At 24.4% G+C, this 24,421-nt stretch overlaps 2 protein-coding genes across 3 annotated transcripts; both read left to right on the top strand.

The window, feature by feature from the left end:
- The first annotated feature begins 1,934 nt into the window (after positions 1-1,934).
- LOC136084681 (putative uncharacterized protein DDB_G0287457) lies at positions 1,935-18,615 on the top strand. Of its 2 annotated transcripts, XM_065805185.1 has the most exons (4): positions 1,935-2,022; positions 5,958-6,029; positions 8,556-8,753; positions 18,283-18,615. In XM_065805185.1, the coding sequence occupies exons 3-4, from the start codon at positions 8,567-8,569 to the stop codon at positions 18,567-18,569; spliced, it is 474 nt and encodes a 157-aa protein (XP_065661257.1). In that variant the 5' UTR covers positions 1,935-2,022; positions 5,958-6,029; positions 8,556-8,566; the 3' UTR covers positions 18,570-18,615. The 2 variants fall into 2 exon arrangements, with proteins under 2 accessions (XP_065661257.1, XP_065661258.1); XM_065805186.1 differs by lacking the exon at positions 5,958-6,029 and having other exon boundaries at positions 2,001-2,022.
- On the top strand, positions 2,359-3,880 carry LOC100211879 (meiotic recombination protein SPO11). The gene is made up of 2 exons (XM_065805184.1): positions 2,359-3,213; positions 3,317-3,880. The coding sequence occupies exons 1-2, from the start codon at positions 2,460-2,462 to the stop codon at positions 3,760-3,762; spliced, it is 1,200 nt and encodes a 399-aa protein (XP_065661256.1). The 5' UTR covers positions 2,359-2,459; the 3' UTR covers positions 3,763-3,880.
- Positions 18,616-24,421: the final 5,806 nt, after the last annotated feature.

Below are 24,421 nucleotides of genomic sequence, written 5' to 3'. Positions count from 1 at the left end.
TTATAAGAAAGCAGGAGAATTTTGTAACAAACTTATACAAGAAGATGACAAGATTTATGATGTGGAACATGAAGATGTTTTGGAACTTCCACCATCAAGTATTGGTCATGGTTTATCTAAACGTACTGACGTTTAGATGACTGATTTTATGTTTGATGTTGATCTAACTGCTTCTAATGAATAATATTTTATACTCTTTTATTGTGGTATTTTTTATTGTCATCATTAAAATATTTCCTCTAAAAAGCATTATAGTCATTTGTAAATGAATATAGGCCATCAGCTAGTATAGTTATTTTGTTGCACATTTCTTATCTATAATAATAAAAATAACTTTATAATAAAACATTTTTTGTACAATTAAATCGCATTTAAAGTTTTGGATGTTAACCCTAATCATCCCATGTAAGTAGTATCTAACTAAAGAAAGTGCGTGACTATATTAAAATAATAACTGATTTCATTAAAAAAGTTACTAATACTAATCATGATTAGTATTAGATGTAGATTAGAGTATCAGATGAATCTAACTGAGTATCGTAACTTTGATATCCAAGTATTTGTAAAATTGCAAGGAACGATTTTTTTTTATATAGACGATTAGGATTGCTTACAAAATAGTTACATGATTTTTTTACTGGCATAAGGTCGGCCTGAAGTTTCTTTATAATATATAACAAGCTAAAATATTCAAAAAGTCCAAGCATTGCATATTTTTTTAATAATAACATTTTGACTGAAACAATAACACGCATTGGTCAAAGGTACAACGTACTTGTTGTACCTTTGACCAATTGTACCTTTGACCAATTGACTTCTTTTGTAAAACGGGGGAAAAAGATACTTCTTGGTTGAATGAGAAAAAAGTCTTGAGTATATTTTTTGCGCAAAATATGAGTAAATATCAAAAAGTTTGAATGATTCTAACTTGTTCAATGGACTAAGCAAAAAGCTCCTTTAAGCAAAGAGTAGTCAAATAGTACAACAGGTTTCCCTATGTGTTTTTGATATGTAAAAGTTGAATTTCTCGTAAAATTATTTTATTGTATTTTGAATGTACATTTATAAAGTTATTTATTCATTTGAGAATTGTAACCTATAAAAAAACTTTTATAAAATTCACACGCTTTACAGGTGTCTTTTTACTAACATAGAATGGTTAATTTTCAAAAAATAAATGGGGATGGGTGTTACGTTTACAAAGAATATTTTAATGATTTTATTTAAAAATATAAGTTAAAAATTTTGTATTTATTTAATTAAACATCTACAATATATTAAAACTATTATTTTCAATATAATGTGTATAACCACTACAAAGTGTGGTTTAATGTTTCAAATCAGTGTTTGATATAATTGTAAAATAAGTAATACAACATTTATATATATATATACAGTGCCGGTTTTAGCACTACCAGCGCCCTGGGAGAGATTTCTACAGCGCCCCTAGCTCAATTTAACCCCATTCAAAAAAAAGGCAAAGGGTAAAATAACCAATTAGTTTCGCCCCTTTATATTCGGCGCCCTGGGCCATCGCCCAACCACGCCCTACCCTAACGCCGCCACTGTATATATACAATGATACTGTATATATATACACTGTATATATTCAATGAAATTTGGCAAATTTGGAATTTTTATTTAGATACAGTCGGCAAAATGAGACTTAGACTCTATCTTTATCTCTAGTAGGCAAATTGGACGATTTGAGGACGACCTCAAATCGTCCAATTTGCCTATTATATTTGGCTAAAATGTCTAAGTCTCATTTTGCTGACTGTATCTAAATAAAACTTCCAAACTTCATTGAATCGGAGAGGGGGGGTATCATACCCCAATACCTTTCCCCATCACATTCGCCTTATCCCCAACGTAAAGCAAAAGTTTTTGTTTTTTGTCTTTTTTTTTTTTGTCAAATTTTTGGCTAACCCACCGATTCAATATTTATTACGGGTCAGAGCCGTATTTTTATTGTTTTTTGTGAATGAAATCAAGCAATTGCATGAGCGGAAGTATCGCATGGTAAGAATTTCTAAAATGTTAGAATTGCTAAATTACTAAATAAACTAACCATTGGCTAAATTCATTCGAACTTGCAAAATTTATGATTTTAACCTAAATTCGAGTTTAATTCGAATTGGTTTCATATTAGTTTAAATAAATTAGAACATAAATAAATTAGAAAGTAATAATACTGGATAAGTAATTTAATTTCTAAAATATTTTAAATAAGGTTGGAGTATAAAATTAGCGTTAAGTATAAATTGTTTAATCATCACTTATAAATTTAATATATGTTGATTTTTATATATATTTATATAGTCTTTTTTTTATTAATAATTATTTTTATTAATATTTGTTAATAAATAATATTATTTTTTAGTAATTATTATATTATTATTACAAATTAAAGCGTATTTTATATAAGTCTTTAATCCTACTGATATTTTGTCAACTTTATGGCAAAATGCAGGCCTAAAGAAGATTTTTGGTGTAAAGTTAATGAGTTGACTCAAGAGTTAGTTAGTTTAAAAAAAGTTTCACTGTTAGGAATAGAGACAATCCCTACCAATAGGCAAATCTTCAGTCTCAATTACTTATCAAAAGAAGAAATTTTAGAAAAGATTGAGAATTTGATAAAAGATTTTTTGATAGACATAGCAAACAACAGTTTACCTAAATTTTCAATCAATAAGCGCGGTGGTAATTTCAATACAGATTATTTAAAAGATTCTGGTTTTCGTATGATAGATGTTGTGGAAGCCAGTGATGTTTCACTTTCACATTTATCTTCACTTCGAAAATATACCATAATGATGGTATGTTTGTGTCACTGCTACAAGCTTATTTTAATGGGTAAACACTCAACAAAACGAGATATTTATTATTCTAATGTTAATCTTTTTGTTTGTCAAGGTTATGTAGATGATTGTCTAGCAAATATTTCATGTATGTTGGGTATTCCACGTAATTCATTAAATGTACTATCATCTGCAAAAGGGCTAATTTATGGTTGCTTAAAGTATACTAATCAAAATAATTTCACAGTTAACTGCTATGATCAAGTTACACAAATTCCATCTGAAATAGAAAGCATTCAAATTATTCAGATAACAGCAAGATACATCTTAGTAATTGAAAAGGAAGCAATTTTTCAAAGATTAGCTGAACATGGGTTTCAAGAGAAATTAGGTCACAGTTTAATAATAACTGGTAAGTTTGTTACATGCATCTTTGAAATATTATATATTAAGTTTTAATAAAATTATATTTGAGTTAAAATATTCAAAAGAAAAAGAAAAATTGTAATTTCTAGGTAAAGGTTTTCCAGATGTCAACACTCGTATGCTGCTAAACAAAATATGTAAACATGTATCAATACCTGTGTTTGCACTTGTGGATGCGGATCCTCATGGAATTGAAATAATGTTTGTGTATAAATTTGGATCAAAATCAATGTCATATGAAGCTGAACATTTGACTTGTCCTTCAATGAAATGGCTAGGTATTCTCCCTAAAGACATTATAGGCATGCGTGTACCAAATAGAGTACTTATTCCACTTTCACAAAATGATAATAAAAAATTATTAGACCTAATGAATCGTCCTTATGTGTTACAAAATAAAGATTATAAAGAACAAATAAATTTTTTGCATGAATCAGGTTTAAAAGCAGAGATTGAGTGTTTGGATTCAATATCTCATACATATATAACTGACATATATTTACCACTTAAACTACGAAATGGAGTTTGGATATAAGTCATTAAAATTACTTAAGTGGACTTTTTATTAGAGTTTACAGCTTTAAAATTGAAGCTGTTAAAATATAAACTTGTGTTATTTATATGGTTATTAATAAGATGGCGTTGAAAAACTTTCAGATTTGTTTATTAAATAAATTTTTTTATCGAATAGTTAATTCAAGTTTTTATGAAATTTCATTTTAAGGGCATAAATTCTATACATGCTTTAAACGTTTTAAAGTTCTTTTTACTTATATAAAATAGGGTCACTAGATGTCTGGGTTTTATGGAGGAAAACACAGTGCTGAACCAAAACCAAAATTTTTATGGCGCTTTTCTTTGTAAATCTCGGGCATCTAATAAACCTAAATAAAATGTTTTACTGAATAATTTTTTATTTTTAATATGCATTTGTTTTTTTGTTTTAATTTATGTTTTGCTTTAACTCCTTGAATATACTTACTTTGAGTATAAATACTGAATACAAAGAATATATTACAAGTTTTTTACTAAGAATATACTTACTTTGCTTTTACTCTAAGAATATAAGTAAAAATTTTCTCCATCTGCAAGTAATTTGGCAAAGAAATGATTAAGTGAACATTATTGTTTTAATAAATTTATTGTTTGAATTCTCAAGATTTTCTCAATGGTATAATGTTTTTCTGTTTTACAAGTTTGATTTTAGTTTTTGTTTTACAATTTAGTTTCGATGAGTTAAAGTACAAAATACACACAAAAAAGTAATAATTATTGTATTAAAAAGTAATTTATATTGTATTAAAAACTAATAATGATTGTACTAAGAATGGTTTAAAAAATTGTAAATTCTTATGATGAAATTTCTACAAAGTTAATATGTTAGTCTTTATGCTTAAGATGTGAATCTTTTGCGTTTGCTAATAGAGTTGACTTTCTGGAAATGTTTTGAGTTTTTAAATTTATGATGATGTTTTCCTTAAATGAAAGTTTTTTAAACTTGATGATTAAACTTTTTTGTGATACTCAGAACACTGAAGGACTAATATAATTAATTTGTTTCAAAATGATTATTATCATAATACTTTTTCGCATACTTACGCTTTTAACAAATCATATTTCATTTATTTTCACAAATCATATTTAGTAATTCTAAAGCATTATTATAAAAAAACAATTATTAAAGTTTACTCAAAAATCACCATCCAATTATTATTTATCACAACCAAAAAAAATTCAAGTAACTTATTTAACTATCTTGATAAATAATACACAAACAGCATTTAATTTTTATAACAGCATTAACAAAATGATTATATTATTATTAACATTAACAAACTTGTTTATATTGTTGTTTAATAAAATTTATAACAAAATTCTTATTACAAATAATGTTTATATTGTTATTTTATAAATTTATAACAAAATTTTATAATAAAACTTAAAAAATTTTTTTTTTAACAAAAGTTGTTATAAACAAATAATGTTTATATATAGTTATTTAACAAATTTTTGTTAAAAATTTATTCAATAACAAAACAATTGGTTAAATAGTGTTTGGTTAGTGTCAGAGTAAACCATGGTGTTTAAAAAAATGAAGTTTTTTGAAAAAATAAATAAAGGGAGGGTTCAAAAATACCAGGTGTATCCAGTTTTTTCTAAAAGAGCACAGTGCTGAACCTATAAAAATCATATTTCTCACTGTATTTTCCTACTTAAAAACTTGACTTTGGAAACCCTATTCAAAGTATCTTACTCAAATGTCACTCCCAGTAGTTCTACCTGACATTTAAATAAATTAGCTAAACATAAAAAAAAAAGAAAATTCAAAAGCTGTAAATTATATGAGTCAAGAAGACATAAAAATAAAAAAGAATTAAGAGTAAAAAAATGAACCAGCGCATAGGTCACAGATTGTTTATCAGTTAATCATGTATTTAGTTATAGTTGGTTAGTCATGGTCACAAAGGTTAAAAAAAATCATGGTAAAACAATTGTTTTAACTACTCAAGCACATTCAGTATATAATTAGTTTTTGGAGTAATATATTATGACTAATTCAAACGCTTTAGAAAGAATAAAAACATAAAATGTCATTTTTCTGATATTAATATTTATTTGTAGTGTCAATCAATGTTGCTGTATTTTTAAGGTTGAAAATAAATCTTTTTTTTTTTAATAATAAATAATTGATATTTTAATTTGATTTTTTTTTCTTCATTAAAACACAAGGTTCGCAAAGGTTGAAAACTGAAAATGGATTTTTCTCCATACAAATTGAAGCTAAATTTACATAGTATTAAGGTATCTAATTTTTGTTTTATTGCATTATCAGAAACAATGTTAGCATCAATTTTGCTTTGTTCTCTGTATGTAATAATTATTGGATTATATTCATTATTGTTATTTTATCAACTATCTTATTACTTCTTTGTCATCTGTTGAACCTTACCACAAATGATGCTGCTGAATCTTTTTTTTTTAATGCATAAGTTATGCAATATGTCAGTGTGTGCGTGTATATATAAGGGTGTTAACCAGCCTGATGGCACCGTGTATAACTCAAAATTCCCAATTTTTTTAAATTTCCCAAAAGCCATTAAAAAAATAAAAACCTTTTATCCTGTTATTAATAGACTTAGATTTTAAGCATTACGCAAAAAGCGTAGAAATACTTAGTACACAAAACGAAGAAAATAATTTAGTTGATCGAAAGCAATTACTTTCTTTACAAAAGAAAAAGCGTAGCAAGTAATTCAATTTAAAGTCATTCAAAAAGCGTAGCAATTTATTCAAAAATAAAATTAAAACTTTATTAGTTGATGTCAGTTGTTCTTTAGTTTTTTCATTTCGCTTGCTACGTAGTTTTTTTATTTAAGTTTTTTATTTTGGACTTTATTTACGATAAAAATTTTTTAAACCAACGAATGCTGTTTAGTTAGGAAAGTAACAAAGATTTTAGCATAGTAGTTATTCAAAAAATGACTTTTGTGGAGGTGAATGTCATTTCGAAATTACTTTTAAAAAAAAGATTAAAAAGTTTTTTATTAAGGTAGTTAAAAAAACTGTTAGTCAACTAAATTTGCTGGTAAAGCATTTTAGTGTAAGCATTTTATTATTAATTAAGTTAATAAATCATTTGTGTTTATAAATGTTATAAATCATTTGCGTAAAACATAAAAAAAGAGTACTATATTTACATAAATTTTTACAATTTATTTTAAATTTACAAATCAAAAATTTTAAGAAACAAATAAAAAAGTTTAATTTACTAAAACAAAATTTGCAAATTCAAAAATCAATTTTTTTATTCAATTTACACATACTAGCGAATTACACCATTAAAGTAGATCAGAATATTTTATTAATTATTTATTTGCAAATAATAAACGATCGTACTTGTTTTCTTGCTACCATAGAAAAGACAGTATAAATAAGAAAAAAATTAAGAAGATTGATTAAAAAAAAACAGAAACAAGTTGAAAATTAATTGGTTTTATAATTTTGCATTTATAAAGTATAAATTTTCTGTATTTATTATTGGTGTGACAAGTTTTGCCTAGAATTTTTTGTAATGTACAACCTTTTTTTTTTTTTAATTTATTCACCAGCCGACAGCAACCTAAATTCCCAATATTATGATAACGCTGTATAAATTTTATTCCTGGGTAACACCCTGTATATATATATATGTATATATTTATATAATATAATATAATATAATATGATATATTAGTTACTGTTAACTGCAACACCAGGATTTAGCTAAATGATAATACTTATAATAGAATATTGCAACTCAAAGTTTTATGTGTTACCACATCAGGCATGTAGCAAAAAGTTAATTTTTACTACTTGCTTGATGATTATGGTAACACATGAAACTCTGAGTAGCAATATTCTATTACAAATATTAACACTTAGCTGATTCCTGGTACTGCAAGTAACAGTAACTAATATACTATACTATATAGCTCTAGATAATCTATTAAGCACTATTTTAAGTATAAAAAACATATATGATAATGCAAAAGCATTCACTTGGTATATATATACATCATAATAATATATATATATATATATATATATATATATATATATATATATATATATATATATATATATATATATATATATATATATATATATATATATATATATATATATATATAAATAAATAAATAAATTAGTAAAAACACTTATCTAATTTTTGATTACTTAAACACTGTGTTTCACCATCAGTAGTTTCATAAGGAAGAATGTCTAAACATAAAAAAATTTTCAAATTATAGAAAAATTATTTCACAGAAAGTTATGAATTATTATAATTAATAATATAATAACTGTAGTATTTTGCAACCAGGAAGTTGCATCAACTACATTTATATTACCCTCGGAATAAGTAAAAATGAGGTCGGCAATTTATTGCTGACCACAAACTATAGGTTGGCATCAGGTCAGCAAAAAAGAAATTGACACAAAAGGGTTACCATAAATCATAAAAATGAGGTCGGCAATTTTTTGTCAACCTCAAACACTTTTAGGTCAGCAGTTAGGTCAACATTGCCAAATGCCAACCCTTATTCCGAGGGCTGATATATATATGTTGCATCTAAGGATGTGATCTAAAGTTAAATAAAAAATGTTATTATTTTACTTATTATTAGGATTATAGTATTAGTATTATTAATTTTTATGCTTTGAAAATGAAGTTTATAATTAAAAAAAAACTCGAAATACACTGAAAAACATTTTCTTTTATTTAGAAATTTATTATAATGGCTTAAATTAAATTTTAATTATATTGTTTTATTTAAATTTTTCTCATAGTGAAATAAATAATGAGTTCTCTTTATCGAAGTTATTTATCTGAAGAAGAAAAATATTTAATGGCCTTGCAAAGAAATTTAAAAGACCAGATTAGTCGTTTAAAAGTTGAAGAGATGACCCTTTTATCATTGATTAGTAATTTTACAAGTGAGACGAACAGTTCTACAAATCAAACAAATGATTTTGAAAAAGAGACAAGTATGTTTGTTCTTTATATTTTAATATTTCTTTTGTTTCTAAGTTTAATTCTATGTAAATTAAGATATTGTATTCACAGAGTACTAAATCTTCTTAAAGAACATAGCAATTTAAAATTAAGTGCAAAAAATTCATTTCTTCAGGACTCTTCAGGAAACTTTCTGAAAAATATATTTATATATAAAGTTTATTCTTTTACCATTCTATATTTTATCTACCACTAGTCATCTTCAGTTGAAATTAAATAATATAAATTTGTTTAAATTCTTATAAATGTGATAAAAATACAGAATATAATCTCGGCATAGTTAAGGATAGATCTGATGAAAAATATTACCTTTAGGTTCTTTCATTTTTAAAAAATGCCAACTTCGTATTTGTGCCTTCTGATTGGTTCATTTTTAAAAAAAAGTTGTGAAACGCATTGTTTTATTTTGTTTATAAATATTCAGTGATTTTAATTTTTTTTAAGTTTTAGCTAATTTCTATGGGGCAAAAGTTATATAAGAGCTGAAACATTTTTTTCTTTTTTTTTTGATTTTTGGGTTGTAAAAACTCAACACATTTGTTATAACTGTTTTATAAAGGCTGCTATTGCGTTATAATGGCTGCTCTGTCGCGTTTTATTTATTATAGTGATAGTTTTATTTTGTTTGATACTTGGATTAAAAAGATTTATAAAAAATAATTATATATGAAGAACTTAAGTTCTACTTTTTAAAATTATATAACAATAGTCAAAAATGAGCAGAAAACACAAAAAGTTGAAGTTTAAAAAAATTATTTTACATTTTGAGAATTGCAAATTGTTCTTAACTAGGATGAGATTATCTGTGAACAAACTATTATTATAAATTACACAATTACATTAAATCTATTTAAATTTTTTTGCAAAGTTATACTAAAAATCAAATAGGAAGTAACAAAAGAATAGGTTTAAAAGATACGTAACATTTAGAAAATAATAGCCGAGCAGAAGTGTCATATGGACAGGTTAACCATGATCAAATGACACTTTCCAATGTAATAAGTATGCATTAGGTTACAGTGAATTTGAAATAAATATATGCAAGCATAGCAAGCTAAGACTTTTTTTTTCAACATCTTTGCTTCCAACAAGACTGCAAGCAACCATTATTAGAGTTGGAGGTTACTGGAAGAGAAAAGATGAAGTTTATAGAGCAAGATAATGATTGACAGGCGACTTAAAAGATTGCAAATTATATGAATTAGGAAAGCAAAATGACGGAAGCATAGTGAATTTTAGTTGATGGCACAAGAGATGTTAGCTCTTTAAAGCAACGCAAGGGGCATTGCTCTATAGTATTTATAGAAAAAAGAAAGAGAAGCGACATTACAGTGATGTGATAATGGTTGGAGGTTGGCTGCAAGAGCAGATACAAAATGTTTACAATGCATTTTTGCACCTTGTCTAAAAGAGAAAGGGCATCATTGGAAGATCCGCCCCAGATATGGCAACAGTAATCCATTCAAAAACGGATTTGAGTTTTATAGAGATGAAGAATAGAATCCAGAGTAAGAGAGTGGCGAGCATGATAAAGAGATGCAACCTTAGTAGATGCTAGTTTTGTAATTGATTTGATATATGGTTTCCAAGAAAGATCGGAAGTAGGAGTTAATTCTAGAAAATGAAGGGCAGATGACTCATCAAGTACATTACTGTTTATAAATACAGGAAGATCTAGATTATTGTGAAAATGATTGGCTGAAAAAAATTGGGTTTTATCTAAATTAAAGTTCACCAGACACTGTGAGTCCCATGCTGTAGTAGAAGTGAGATCCTTTTCAAGCTCAAATGCCCCTTTCAAGCAATCAGAGAGTGTTGGCTTTTTATCAAGACAAGAATATATTGTAGTATCATCAGCGAACAATGCCACCCAGTGATGGTAGGAGATTATGTTCGAAATTCCCTACCACCAAATTAAAATTTCCCTTTTTAAATCAAAATATCCCTCTTTATAAATTTTTCTTTAAAACTTGACCTATCACTTTGCTTGGGTCTCGCTAATAAATATTTTTCTATAATAACCTTAATATTTGTCTGTACTATAACCTAACTTAATGTCTTCAAGACTTTTATGTTTTTTTATTTATAGGAACTTATAGTTTATAAATCCTTAAACTTTAATAACTACAACTAAAAAAATAATAATAATAGTACTTACGATTCGTAATAATTATTAATTTGGATGAATGTTAAAATAACAAATTAAATGGGTTACAATTTAGATTGATTCTTAAGTATAAATAAACAAATCTTAAAGTTAGTGTTGTCTAACTTAAGGATTTTTTTTCTTTCAGTATTAAAATAATCTTTTATTTCGCATAATTGGTCACACCATTTAACACTACCAGATACATATGATGCAACAGCACATAAAAGCTCTTCTGTTAATATATGTAAATGTTCATACGCTTTACTGGCCATTATAGCAGAAAAATGGCAAATACATCTTATGAGTGTCACAGATGGTACGTCAGTCTTTAAATATGAATATAAAGAATTATAATTTCCTAACATTAGGAATTATAATTTCATTACATTAGGACCATTACATCCAAAGCCTATTATATTCTGCAGTGGTATATCCTTCTAATTTAAGCATAGTTTAAAAGATTCAAAAATTTTTACTGCCGAGCAATCAGTTGCATCTAGTGGTATCAGCTCTAATAACTCAGTTTGGATAGATCCAGTTGATGGTGAAACATACTGAACAAGAGTACACATAAATTTTGTATCACAAATATCCATTGATTTGTCAACTAAAATGGAGACTTAACATTTTTTAGGTTATTCACTGTTTCCTTGTATTGTAGATATCATCTGCAATACTTCACCAGTATTGTAGGCGGTATCTACAATAGTAAACGATGGGGCTGGTATTTGATCGTGGCCAGGGCCAGTTCTACTGACAGGATTGCGTAAATGTTAGTGTATGTTGACTTATTTATATATTTCATATCAGTATGCATTAATATCTATACAGCCTCACCATAAACCCGGCTTCGAGTCAGGTTAAGTACCAGCCCCGGTCGTTTACTAATCTACAATACTGGTGGAGTATTGTAGATATCGTCATTATTGTCCATTATATTTATTACCTTATTTATTTAATACCTATTACGCACAGGCTACTAACAACAGTAGGAACTACAAATTACAAAAAATTTAACACACTCAACGGAAACTATAACACATTAAATGAAAAGCAAAGTAAAAGAAATGGAAAATTTTATTTAAAGTTCATGTCCTATGTTTACCGGCTTATGTTTAATGAAAATCTCAGCGGGGGAGATTTTAATACTGAAATCACATTTTTCCATGAAACTGCTGCTTTACTGAGCATTCAAAAAGTTTTTTTAAACCCACAAGTGAAAATTTATATAAAATCTCAAGTCTTATTTTAAGTCTTACCTTTCAATCTCTACTGTCTGATGATTCATTCTATATGGTGCCTGCATGCAAACTCTTAGCACTTTCTCTGCATAGTGGTAGTGGTACATAACCGTGTCCTTTTACATATAAACCTGACAGACTGTCAGAAATTATAAGTGAATCCATCAACTTGATTCCAATCCAAATAATTAATCAATTTTTCGGAATTATTTAATTCTCAGATTAATTAAATAATTCTAATAATTTTCCAAAAACTTCCCTTTTTATGCTATTTTAAGGATTTTTTCCCTTTTTCCCTATGTATTTTTAGTGATCAATTTTTCTCCATATCACATCACTGATGCCACCTTAGACGTGAGAATATCTGGAAGATTGTTATTGTAAATTAAAATGAGTATAGGGTCGAGGAAAGAATCTTGAGGAACCCCTAAATTTACAGTGTGTGAAGTTGAGTGCGATCCATTGAAGACAACTTTTATACTACGGTTGGAAAGGAAGGATTCAATAATTTAAAGATGTTCCTAAGACACCATAAGAAGAAAGCTTATGGAGAAGACCAGGATGCCAAACTTTTTCAAAAGCTTTAGAAATGTCAAAAGCGGTAGCCTTAATCTCTCCACATCTATCTAATGGACAATAAAACTTATCGATTATTACTGTTAGCAAATCAGCTGTAGAACAAGAAGATTGAAATCCATATTGATGATCAGAAAGTAAGTTATTAGATTCAAGATAATAGGTTAAGTGTTTATTAATTAACGATTCAAAAACTTTGCTTATGATAGTAAGAAGACTAATGGGACAGTAGTTAGGCAAGTCAGATGGCTCTCCAGAATTTTCGAAAATAGAGATAACAGATGCTACTTTCCAGCAGGCTAGAAAACAAGACTCTGATAAGCTCTTGTTAAATAGTTTTGAAAGTATAGACAACAGCTCCAAAGAACACTTCTGCAAGACTATAAAAGGCATGTTTTCCGGACCACAAGTCGTAGAGTCTAAGCAGGAAATCACTTTGGATACAGAAGCTGGAGTGATATGAATGTCAAACAATGGATCAACCTGTTTTTTGGCTATTTCAGATAAAGCGCAACTAGTGGAATCAAGAGATGATATTGTTGAAAAGTTTTTAGCAAACAATTTAGCTTTGTCTTTAGGTGAGGTGACAAAATCTGAAACATAAAAGAGAGGCAGAATAACAGATTTGCCCTTATTATTGATACTGTTAAAGGTTCTCCAGAAATCACAAAAGCCTAATTTTTGAGAGGAAATGCGAGATTGTATTACCTAAGAATAGCTGGATTTGGCTTTAGACAAAACCTTTTTATAATGGTTTCTAGCAAAATAAACAGGCGTATGTATTCTGAAGAATTGTTTTGCTGATAGATATGGAAGTAATGGTATTGGTTGGAAATTGCAGCAGCACAATGCAAAGAAAACCATGGAGAAAAGTGAGGTTTAACTTGGAATTGTCTAGAGGGAATAAAAGATTCCATGTCAGCCTGAATCTAAAAAATTAAGAAAGAATCGCGTTTGTTAGCAGAAAGGCTTAAGATTTCTACCCAAAGGTTCTTTTTAATGGATCTAATATCATAAAGATACTATTTATTTTTGAGGTCAATCCTGTTAAAGTCATAAAAAATGATACATAAACAATAATATAAACTTTGTTGCATATCAAAGTACTCATATGCTCTACATATAATATCTGGAGTATATAAAACTTTACATATATTAACTTTACTTGTCAAATTAAAGTGCTTGAATGGAATATTTGACTGAAGCAATTTTTCTTTGTTCTTTAATAATCTAACTGCTTCAAATAAAACTGAAACTAAAATTAATGAAAAAAAATTAAATTTTTTTCATTAATTATAGTTTATTTGCAAATTGTGTCATTATGGTAATCTACAAATTATTATAATTATCAAAAATTTCAAGAAGAAACAATAGGACACCAAGTTTGGATATTTTTGATTGTATTTGAAAACTTTTTATAAAGCTGAAAAGCAAAAGCATTGTTGTTATTACTGAGCAAAGATTTAATTTTGAAAACTGCTTAAAGTTATAATTTCTATAAGTTTCATTGCTGATGTTGAATTAATTTGTTTATTAATAATAAACAGTAATAAATAGTTTAATTTGTGTGATATGGGTATTGGATAAATCTTAAAACCTGTTAACAATCTAGGATAAATTGTAGTCATATTTACATTATGATTTATTGCATTATAATCACTATAATTTTAAGATATTGTATTTTATGTGTTTATAAACCATAATTTGTTTTTAATATTTAAAATTAAATTTGTTGAAACTATTGATTAATTAATCTATTGCTTCCTCTGATATTTCCGAATTTTTCCTATTTAAATTTTAAAATAGCATCTTTTTAGTTCTGTGACTACTTAAAGTTCTTTTATAAAACTTCTTATAAAAACTTTGTTAAATTTTAAATATATATTTTTTAATCTTAATAATATATTTATAATATCAAGGATCTATACAAAAATTAAAAATATGAAATAAAGGTCTTTAAAAGATTTAAATAATTCTGAGACAAAAGATAAAGAAAGTTAAAAGATACACAATGAAATATGTAATACTTACAGATAAATTAAGATTAGTCTTCAATGAAAATTAATACAAATATAGTTATGCAGCTTGTGAACTACATGTGACTGCTTGCAACTTTGGCAATGGATCCAGTTTTGTTCATGTTTACTTTTGAAGTAAGCTTATAAATGTATCAGATAAGTATGATTGTATTCTGAACTTATGTCTCTTTATTACAACCATCTTAAATAGATTAATAAGGAGAGAGTGGTAAACAGTTTTAAATACAATAGAGAAAGAAGAAAAAACAAAGTAGCCTCTATGTATGTATGTATGTATGTATGTATGTATGTATGTATGTATGTATGTATGTATGTATGTATGTATGTATGTATGTATGTATGTATGTATGTATGTATGTATATATGTATGTATGTATGTATGTATGTATAAATGTATGTATGTATGTATGTATATATGTATGTATGTATGTATGTATGTATGTATGAATGTATGTATTTATGTATGTATGTATGTATGTATGTATGTATGTATGTATGTATGTATGTATGTATGTATGTATGTATGTATGTATGTATGTATGTATGTATGTATGTATGTATGTATGTTTGTATGTATGTATGTATGTATGGCCACCTCATCCATAGTTTACTTCAGCACATAAAAATAAATAAAAACTTTGAAATTGCTCATGCACTATTGGCAAGTGGCAGCCGTACCCTCAAGAACTCTTAAAAAAAAAGTTGAATATCTTTTTTTTCAATAAAGATTGCCATTTTTTGATGGTAAACTATTCATTAGTGAAATGTCTTGCTTAATTGCTTTATCCCAGCATATTTTATAAATTGATGCCTTTCAAAACCAATAGCTATACAAGTTAATTTAGATTCATGTCAATTAACTTGAGACATCTTCACTTCCAGGTTTTCTACACCAAGCGGACTAGCACCCTCAAGAACTCTTAGTCAATAATATAAATGTCTTTTTTTTTCACTAGAGATAGCAATTTATTTGATGATGAACAATTTTTGAACAGAATACCTTGTTTAATTACTATATCTACAGCATGTTTCATATATTGATGCTTCTCTTTTGGATTTTTTTCATGAAAGTTGCAAATTACATTAAGAAACTATAAAAGTCTTGCATGCAGTATTTTGAGTCATTTATTTTTCTTTGACTTATGTGACTACTTCCACCATTTGAGTTGCCATCTAAAACATTACCTCTTATTTGCAGATAAAGTTTAGTTTTTTATTTTGTTTTTTTAAATATTTAGATAAATTGTTTTAAATACATTTCAAACTGTATTTTTAACATATGCTTGCTATAAGGAAGTTATAGTTCCAGTCAAGGAAGCTACTATTTTTAATATTTTTTTTTCTAGCATGAAGATTAATAATAAAGATAAATAAAAAGTTAGTTTAATATTTATTAAATAGTTACCATAATATAAAATTTAAAACTGATGTAAATACCTGCTTTTATTCATATCATAAATAGTTACTTATGTGATTTTAATAAATGAGATAAATTAGCAAAATAAATTATATAATTATATAAAAATATGTATATAGTTAACATGAGATGTCATTAGTGAAAGATAATCCAAGAAGACATAAAGTAGAGGAGTAAAAGTGTTGTCATTCATCAATAAAGTAGAGAAGTAAGAGTGTTGTCATTCATCAGTAAAGGAATGTTAACAACATTGCCATAATTATTTGCAGTAAACAACTAAAATTCACAAGCCACTGCAAGCCCCAAGCTGTCACTGAAAAGAGATCAGTTTCAAGATCTATCCTTTGCAATCAAAAAGGAATTGCTTTTAATCTGGAGTATATTAAGACTGGAGTATATAGTTGTGTCATCAACAAATAAAGCCAAAAATATTGCTGTCAGCGAAGAATGATTCTAAAAAATGTTTCAGATACACCATATGAAGCAAGCTTATATAGAAAACTAAAATGTCAGACTTTGTTTTATCAAAAGCAATAGCTCTTGCCTCTTTGTCTTCTTCTAATTCACAATAAAATTGTTCTGTTATAACAGCTGATTCAGTTGTAGAGCAAGAGGATCGAAATATGTCAGCGAGTAAGTTGTTAGACTCAAAATAGATCAAAGTTAATATTGATTGTCAGATAGTAACTTGTATCAATTTGTTTACTCCTCAGGTCTTCTTTATAGTACATGCATAGGTATGCGGGAAGAAGCTTACCCAAAAATGTATGAATGTGTACAAGGGAAGGGGATGTACTCCCTGTATTAAATACAGTGAGTACGAATGTGATTTGATTATCTCTCCTAAATTTTACAAGGGTTAAAAATCAATATTATGCTTTTTTTTCTGACTTCTTCATCACAACTGTTTTTTATACTTCCATATGAATAGTTAAAAAAAAAAAAAAGGAATAGAATTTTACTTTTTAATCTTTTAAAAAATGTTTGCTTTGGAGAAGGGAGGATAATTTTGTAATAAATAATGCGTATGTACATAGAGGATGAATGTTGGAAGAATACAAGTGTGTACAAAGGAGAGGGTACCTAAATCAGTGATTTTACTGCTTACATACCTGATGGACCTGATGGATGCCCCTTTATCATTAAATAATTCATTTGGGTTTTGAACTTTTTCCCTTTTTAGAAAAAATCTTTTTTTTAAAAAATTTGTTTAACTTAACAAGGTGACATACAGATTTTTTTTTTTTAATTTTTTCAATTAAACTTAAAGCTAACAAGGTTATCTTAACAAGAAGGTGACAAAGTTATAAAGAGAAAGGTATGAGTTAAAAGATTCAAAAAACTAAATATAGCTGAAACTCCAATAAATAAATAAAAAAAGTTTCATTTTAAGATCTTAGAAAAAAACATTTTTAACTCTTTTATAGCAAATATTAAAATGCAACTTTGTATTTCACTTGAATGCTGTCCAGCAAGTATTTTGTTGCGCATTGTCTTATAATTTTAAGTCCCTATCCTTCAACCAATTCATATTATATTTATATATTGGTTTAAACAATATTCTTATTATATTGTTTTGTCATGAGGTGCATAGTTTTCGAGATATTTTAATTGCCCCTAGTTATTTTAAACTTAAAATCCTTTCATTTCCTTATGTTTTCAATTATTTAGTTAGTTATAGAAATATGTAAGTAAAATTTTATTTATATTAATGTCTTTTTTTATTATATGAGAAACCCTGTAATAAAATAAAAAGAAGTTGTGCAAAATTTTTAATTCATAATATCACCATTAGGGTTATGACTTTTTTTCAACCCCATGCTTCTGTACTGTAGTTTGATAAACTTATACCTAAAAAGCACGAAATGAACTATTGTTTGCATATCTTTTGAAAAGAAGTTCACCCCGCCATTGAAAAATCTCATACTCATACGACTGTATACCTTTCAATCTTTATAAGAATTAATGATTGAATAATGTTAGTAATCTGTACTAAATATTGATACTATAATTACTCAAATCACTCTTTTGATTTTTATTGTTAGTTTTTTTTTTCTGATTTATATATTTTTTTTATAGCACAATCAACTCAACCGATTTCATCCGATCTTCAATATAATAATGACTCTGACGAAAATATTTCGCTACAAGAACTACGGTCGAAACTCGTGCTTGTAAATAATGATAAAAAGAATAACGAAGTAAATGATTTGACAAACGATCAATCCGTTAATAAAATTCCTCTTAAGTTTGAATTTAATTTAAACAACTTGCCTAACACTTTACATGATAGTGAAAATGATTTTGAAGAAGAACATTACGACAATGAACATGATGATGAAGAAGAATCAGATGAATTTTTATAAGCAGTAGAATATCTGATTGAAAAATTAAAATACTGTTTACTGTTTACATTAAAATTTTTTATTCAAGTCTCAAAATATCAAACACACATTTACGACGATTTCTGCGATTAAATCCTGACAAAACTTTAACGTATTCTGAAAAAAAAAAGCAAGATATCATTCCTTTAAAATAAAAACGACAAAAATTAAAAACTTTAATATTCAACTCGCAAACTTTGAATTTCACATCGATTTTACATTTTATTTAGCTCTTGTAAAATTACTCCAAATTTAATTTTAAGTTATTACAGTATTGGTTGCTAGGGGTGTTGCTTTTTTTTTTTTTTGAATATGTGTGAAAAACATTGAAAAAAACTATATAAATAAAAAACATTGAAAAAAACTATATGAATAAAAAACATTGAAAAAAACTATATAAATAAAAAACATTGAAGAAAACTATATAAATAAAAAACATTGAAAAAAACTATATGAATAAAAAACATTGAAAAAAACTATATAAATAAAAAACATTGAAGAAAACTATATAAATAAAAAACATTGAAAAAAACTATATAAATAAAAAACATTGAAGAAAACTATATGAATAAAAAACATTGAAGAAAACTATATAAATAAAGAACATTGAAAAAAACTATATAAATAAAAAACATTGAAGAAAACTATATAAATAAAAAACCTTAAAAAAAACTATATAAATAAAAAACATTGAAAAAAACTATATGAATAAAAAACATTGAAAAAAACTATATGAATAAAAAACATTGAAAAAAACTATATGAATAAAAAACATTGAAAAAAACTATATAAATAAAAAACATTGAAGAAAACTATATGAATAAAAAACATTGAAAAAAACTATATAAATAAAAAACATTGAAAAAAACTATATGAATAAAAAACATTGAAAAAAACTATATGAATAAAAAACATTGAAAAAAACTATATGAATAAAAAACATTGAAAAAAACTATATAAATAAAAAACATTGAAAAAAACTATATGAATAAAAAACATTGAAAAAAACTATATGAATATAAAACATTGAAAAAAACTATATAAATAAAAAACATTGAAGAAAACTATATAAATAAAAAACATTGAAGAAAACTATATAAATAAAAAACATTGAAGAAAACTATATAAATAAAAAACCTTAAAAAAAACTATATAAATAAAAAACATTGAAAAAAACTATATGAATAAAAAACATTGAAAAAAACTATATGAATAAAAAACATTGAAAAAAACTATATGAATAAAAAACATTGAAAAAAACTATATAAATAAAAAACATTGAAGAAAACTATATGAATAAAAAACATTGAAAAAAACTATATAAATAAAAAACATTGAAAAAAACTATATGAATAAAAAACATTGAAAAAAACTATATGAATAAAAAACATTGAAAAAAACTATATGAATAAAAAACATTGAAAAAAACTATATAAATAAAAAACATTGAAAAAAACTATATGAATAAAAAACATTGAAAAAAACTATATGAATATAAAAAATTGAAAAAAACTATATAAATAAAAAAAATTGAAGAAAACTATATAAATAAAAAACATTGAATAAAACTATATAAATAAAAAACATTTAAGAAAACTATATAAATAAAAAACATTGAAGAAAACTATATAAATAAAAAACATTGAAGAAAACTATATAAATAAAAAACATTGAAAAAAACTATATAAATAAAAAACATTGAAGAAAACTATATAAATAAAAAACATTGAAAAAAAGTATATGAATAAAAAACATTGAAGAAAACTATATAAATAAAAAACATTGAAAAAAACTATATAAATAAAAAACATTGAAAAAAACTATATGAATATAAAACATTGAAAAAAACTATATAAATAAAAAACATTGAAGAAAACTATATAAATAAAAAACATTGAAGAAAACTATATAAATAAAAAACATTGAAAAAAACTATATAAATAAAAAACATTGAAGAAAACTATATAAATAAAAAACATTGAAAAAAACTATATGAATAAAAAACATTGAAAAAAACTATATAAATAAAAAACATTGAAGAAAACTATATAAATAAAAAACATTGAAAAAAACTATATAAATAAAAAACATTGAAGAAAACTATATGAATAAAAAACATTGAAGAAAACTATATAAATAAAGAACATTGAAAAAAACTATATAAATAAAAAACATTGAAGAAAACTATATAAATAAAAAACCTTAAAAAAAACTATATAAATAAAAAACATTGAAAAAAACTATATGAATAAAAAACATTGAAAAAAACTATATGAATAAAAAACATTGAAAAAAACTATATGAATAAAAAACATTGAAAAAAACTATATAAATAAAAAACATTGAAGAAAACTATATGAATAAAAAACATTGAAGAAAACTATATAAATAAAAAACATTAAAAAAAACTATATAAATAAAAAACATTGAAAAAAACTATATGAATAAAAAACATTGAAAAAAACTATATGAATAAAAAACATTGAAAAAAACTATATGAATAAAAAACATTGAAAAAAACTATATAAATAAAAAACATTGAAGAAAACTATATGAATAAAAAACATTGAAAAAAACTATATAAATAAAAAACATTGAAAAAAACTATATGAATAAAAAACATTGAAAAAAACTATATGAATAAAAAACATTGAAAAAAACTATATGAATAAAAAACATTGAAAAAAACTATATAAATAAAAAACATTGAAAAAAACTATATGAATAAAAAACATTGAAAAAAACTATATGAATAAAAAACATTGAAAAAAACTATATGAATAAAAAACATTGAAAAAAACTATATAAATAAAAAACATTGAAAAAAACTATATGAATAAAAAACATTGAAAAAAACTATATGAATAAAAAACATTGAAAAAAAATATATGAATAAAAAAAATTGAAAAAACTATATAAATAAAAAACATTGAAAAAAACTATATGAATAAAAAACATTGGAAAAAACTATATGAATAAAAAACATTGAAAAAAACTATATGAATAAAAAACATTGAAAAAAACTATATGAATAAAAAACATTGAAAAAAACTATATGAATAAAAAACATTGAAAAAAACTATATGAATAAAAAACATTGAAAAAAACTATATGAATAAAAAACATTGAAAAAAACTATATGAATAAAAAACATTGAAAAAAACTATATGAATAAAAAACATTGAAAAAAACTATATAAATAAAAAACATTGAAAAAAACTATATGAATAAAAAACATTGAAAAAAACTATATGAATAAAAAACATTGAAAAAAACTATATAAATAAAAAACATTGAAGAAAACTATATGAATAAAAAACATTGAAAAAAACTATATAAATAAAAAACATTGAAAAAAACTATATGAATAAAAAACATTGAAAAAAACTATATGAATAAAAAACATTGAAAAAAACTATATGAATAAAAAACATTGAAAAAAACTATATAAATAAAAAACATTGAAAAAAACTATATGAATAAAAAACATTGAAAAAAACTATATGAATAAAAAACATTGAAAAAAACTATATGAATAAAAAACATTGAAAAAAACTATATAAATAAAAAACATTGAAAAAAACTATATGAATAAAAAACATTGAAAAAAACTATATGAATAAAAAACATTGAAAAAAACTATATGAATAAAAAACATTGAAAAAACTATATAAATAAAAAACATTTAAAAAAACTATATGAATAAAAAACATTGGAAAAAACTATATGAATAAAAAACATTGAAAAAAACTATATGAATAAAAAACATTTAAAAAAACTATATGAATAAAAAACATTGAAAAAAACTATATAAATAAAAAACATTGAAAAAAACTATATGAATAAAAAACATTGAAAAAAACTATATGAATAAAAAACATTGAAAAAAACTATATGAATAAAAAACATTGAAAAAAACTATATAAATAAAAAACATTGAAAAAAACTATATGAATAAAAAACATTGAAAAAAACTATATGAATAAAAAACATTGAAAAAAACTATATGAATAAAAAACATTGAAAAAACTATATAAATAAAAAACATTGAAAAAAACTATATGAATAAAAAACATTGAAAAAAACTATATGAATAAAAAACATTGAAAAAAACTATATGAATAAAAAACATTGAAAAAAACTATATGAATAAAAAACATTGAAAAAAACTATATAAATAAAAAACATTGAAAAAAACTATATGAATAAAAAACATTGAAAAAAACTATATGAATAAAAAACATTGAAAAAAACTATATGAATAAAAAACATTGAAAAAAACTATATGAATAAAAAACATTGAAAAAAACTATATAAATAAAAAACATTGAAAAAAACTATATGAATAAAAAACATTGAAAAAAACTATATGAATAAAAAACATTGAAAAAACTATATAAATAAAAAACATTGAAAAAAACTATATAAATAAAAAACATTGAAAAAAACTAAATAGATAAAATTAGAAAACTACATAATCAAAAAAACATTGGCTTTAAAAAGTTTGGTTTAAAAGCAACTTAAAGCGTGTACATTAGGGTGATTGCTTTTCTTTGGGGACTAGCCCAGTAAGATATAAATTGCTTTGCTGTTCCATCTTGCTGATTAAGAACATAGCAATTTTGTTTCAAAATAATTCATTTTTATCACTTATTTGGTCCTGAAATTCATATGAATTAAAGTTTAAATGTTAACCTAGTAAAATTAAAATAATTTTAAAAAAATTGTGTTTCATTTTTAATGCATTTAGAATGTTGTGTGACAACATTCTAAATGCATTAAAAAATTTTCTGTTAAAATTTCAAAAAGCTTTTACTATTTTCAAATTAGTTGTATTATTTGAAATATTACAGAGTTTTTGGGGTAAATTAACGCTAATTATGCGCATATAAAATGACATCTTAATTAAAAAAAAAAATTGTGTGCTGTTTTATATTTTTATTGTTTATTAATAGAAATGAGTATGTAGATTGTTTTAAACTTTTTGCTAAAAAACTTTATATATATATAATGCCATCTTAACGATTATTTTTGTAATTTTATTATTATTCTCATTCAAGTTTTATCGTGAAAACTTTAATGAAAATAAAATAAAGATTTTATAACGAAAAGTGGTTTAAAATTTAATAAAAAACCAAGAAATAAAAAAATTGATCCAAAGGAAATAAAATATAATTTTAGGGGGTTTCAGTTGAAATCATACAAATTTAACAACGTATAGAAACATGGCACAAACTTTTTAGAATTCTGATTCGCAAAACTCAATAAACGATTCTTTGTATTTTCTTCGCAGAGCTCGATAGTTTAGCAAAAATTTTCAGATCTACGTTATCATTAACGCATATATCATTTCAGCATGTTATAAATTATTTTTACATTTGCATAAAAGAGTTGCGTAAAAATGTTGCAAAAAAAAGATATTCAGTTTTTATTATACACATTGTTAAAAAAATAAAAATATTGATATTTATAGGCCCCTAAAATTTTCACTAATTTGCACTCTCTCTCATGGGGTCTGATGTGATGCTTGGCATACTGATGCGATGCTTCGCATACTAATACATCAAAATTTTATTTGGGTAAAATAATTTTCTTTGTGGGAAATCTTCATCAAAATATGCTTCATTAATCAATTATGACAAAATGTTAAACATTTTTTGAATATCCTATTTCAAAATTAATTTATTTCAATAATAAATAAGTCAACTTAAATTAATAGGAACGATAAAATTATAATTAACAAATCTGCAAATATATAAAAAAGTTGTAACTAAAATACTTATATCCTATATATAGATATATTGGATCGATATATCTAATACATGGAATCATTT

This window comes from Hydra vulgaris, chromosome 09 (assembly GCF_038396675.1).
Source record: "Hydra vulgaris chromosome 09, alternate assembly HydraT2T_AEP".
Taxonomy (NCBI): domain Eukaryota; kingdom Metazoa; phylum Cnidaria; class Hydrozoa; order Anthoathecata; family Hydridae; genus Hydra; species Hydra vulgaris.
The sequence above is the reverse complement of the archived record's forward strand: the minus strand, read 5'-3'. Positions and strand labels throughout refer to the sequence as shown.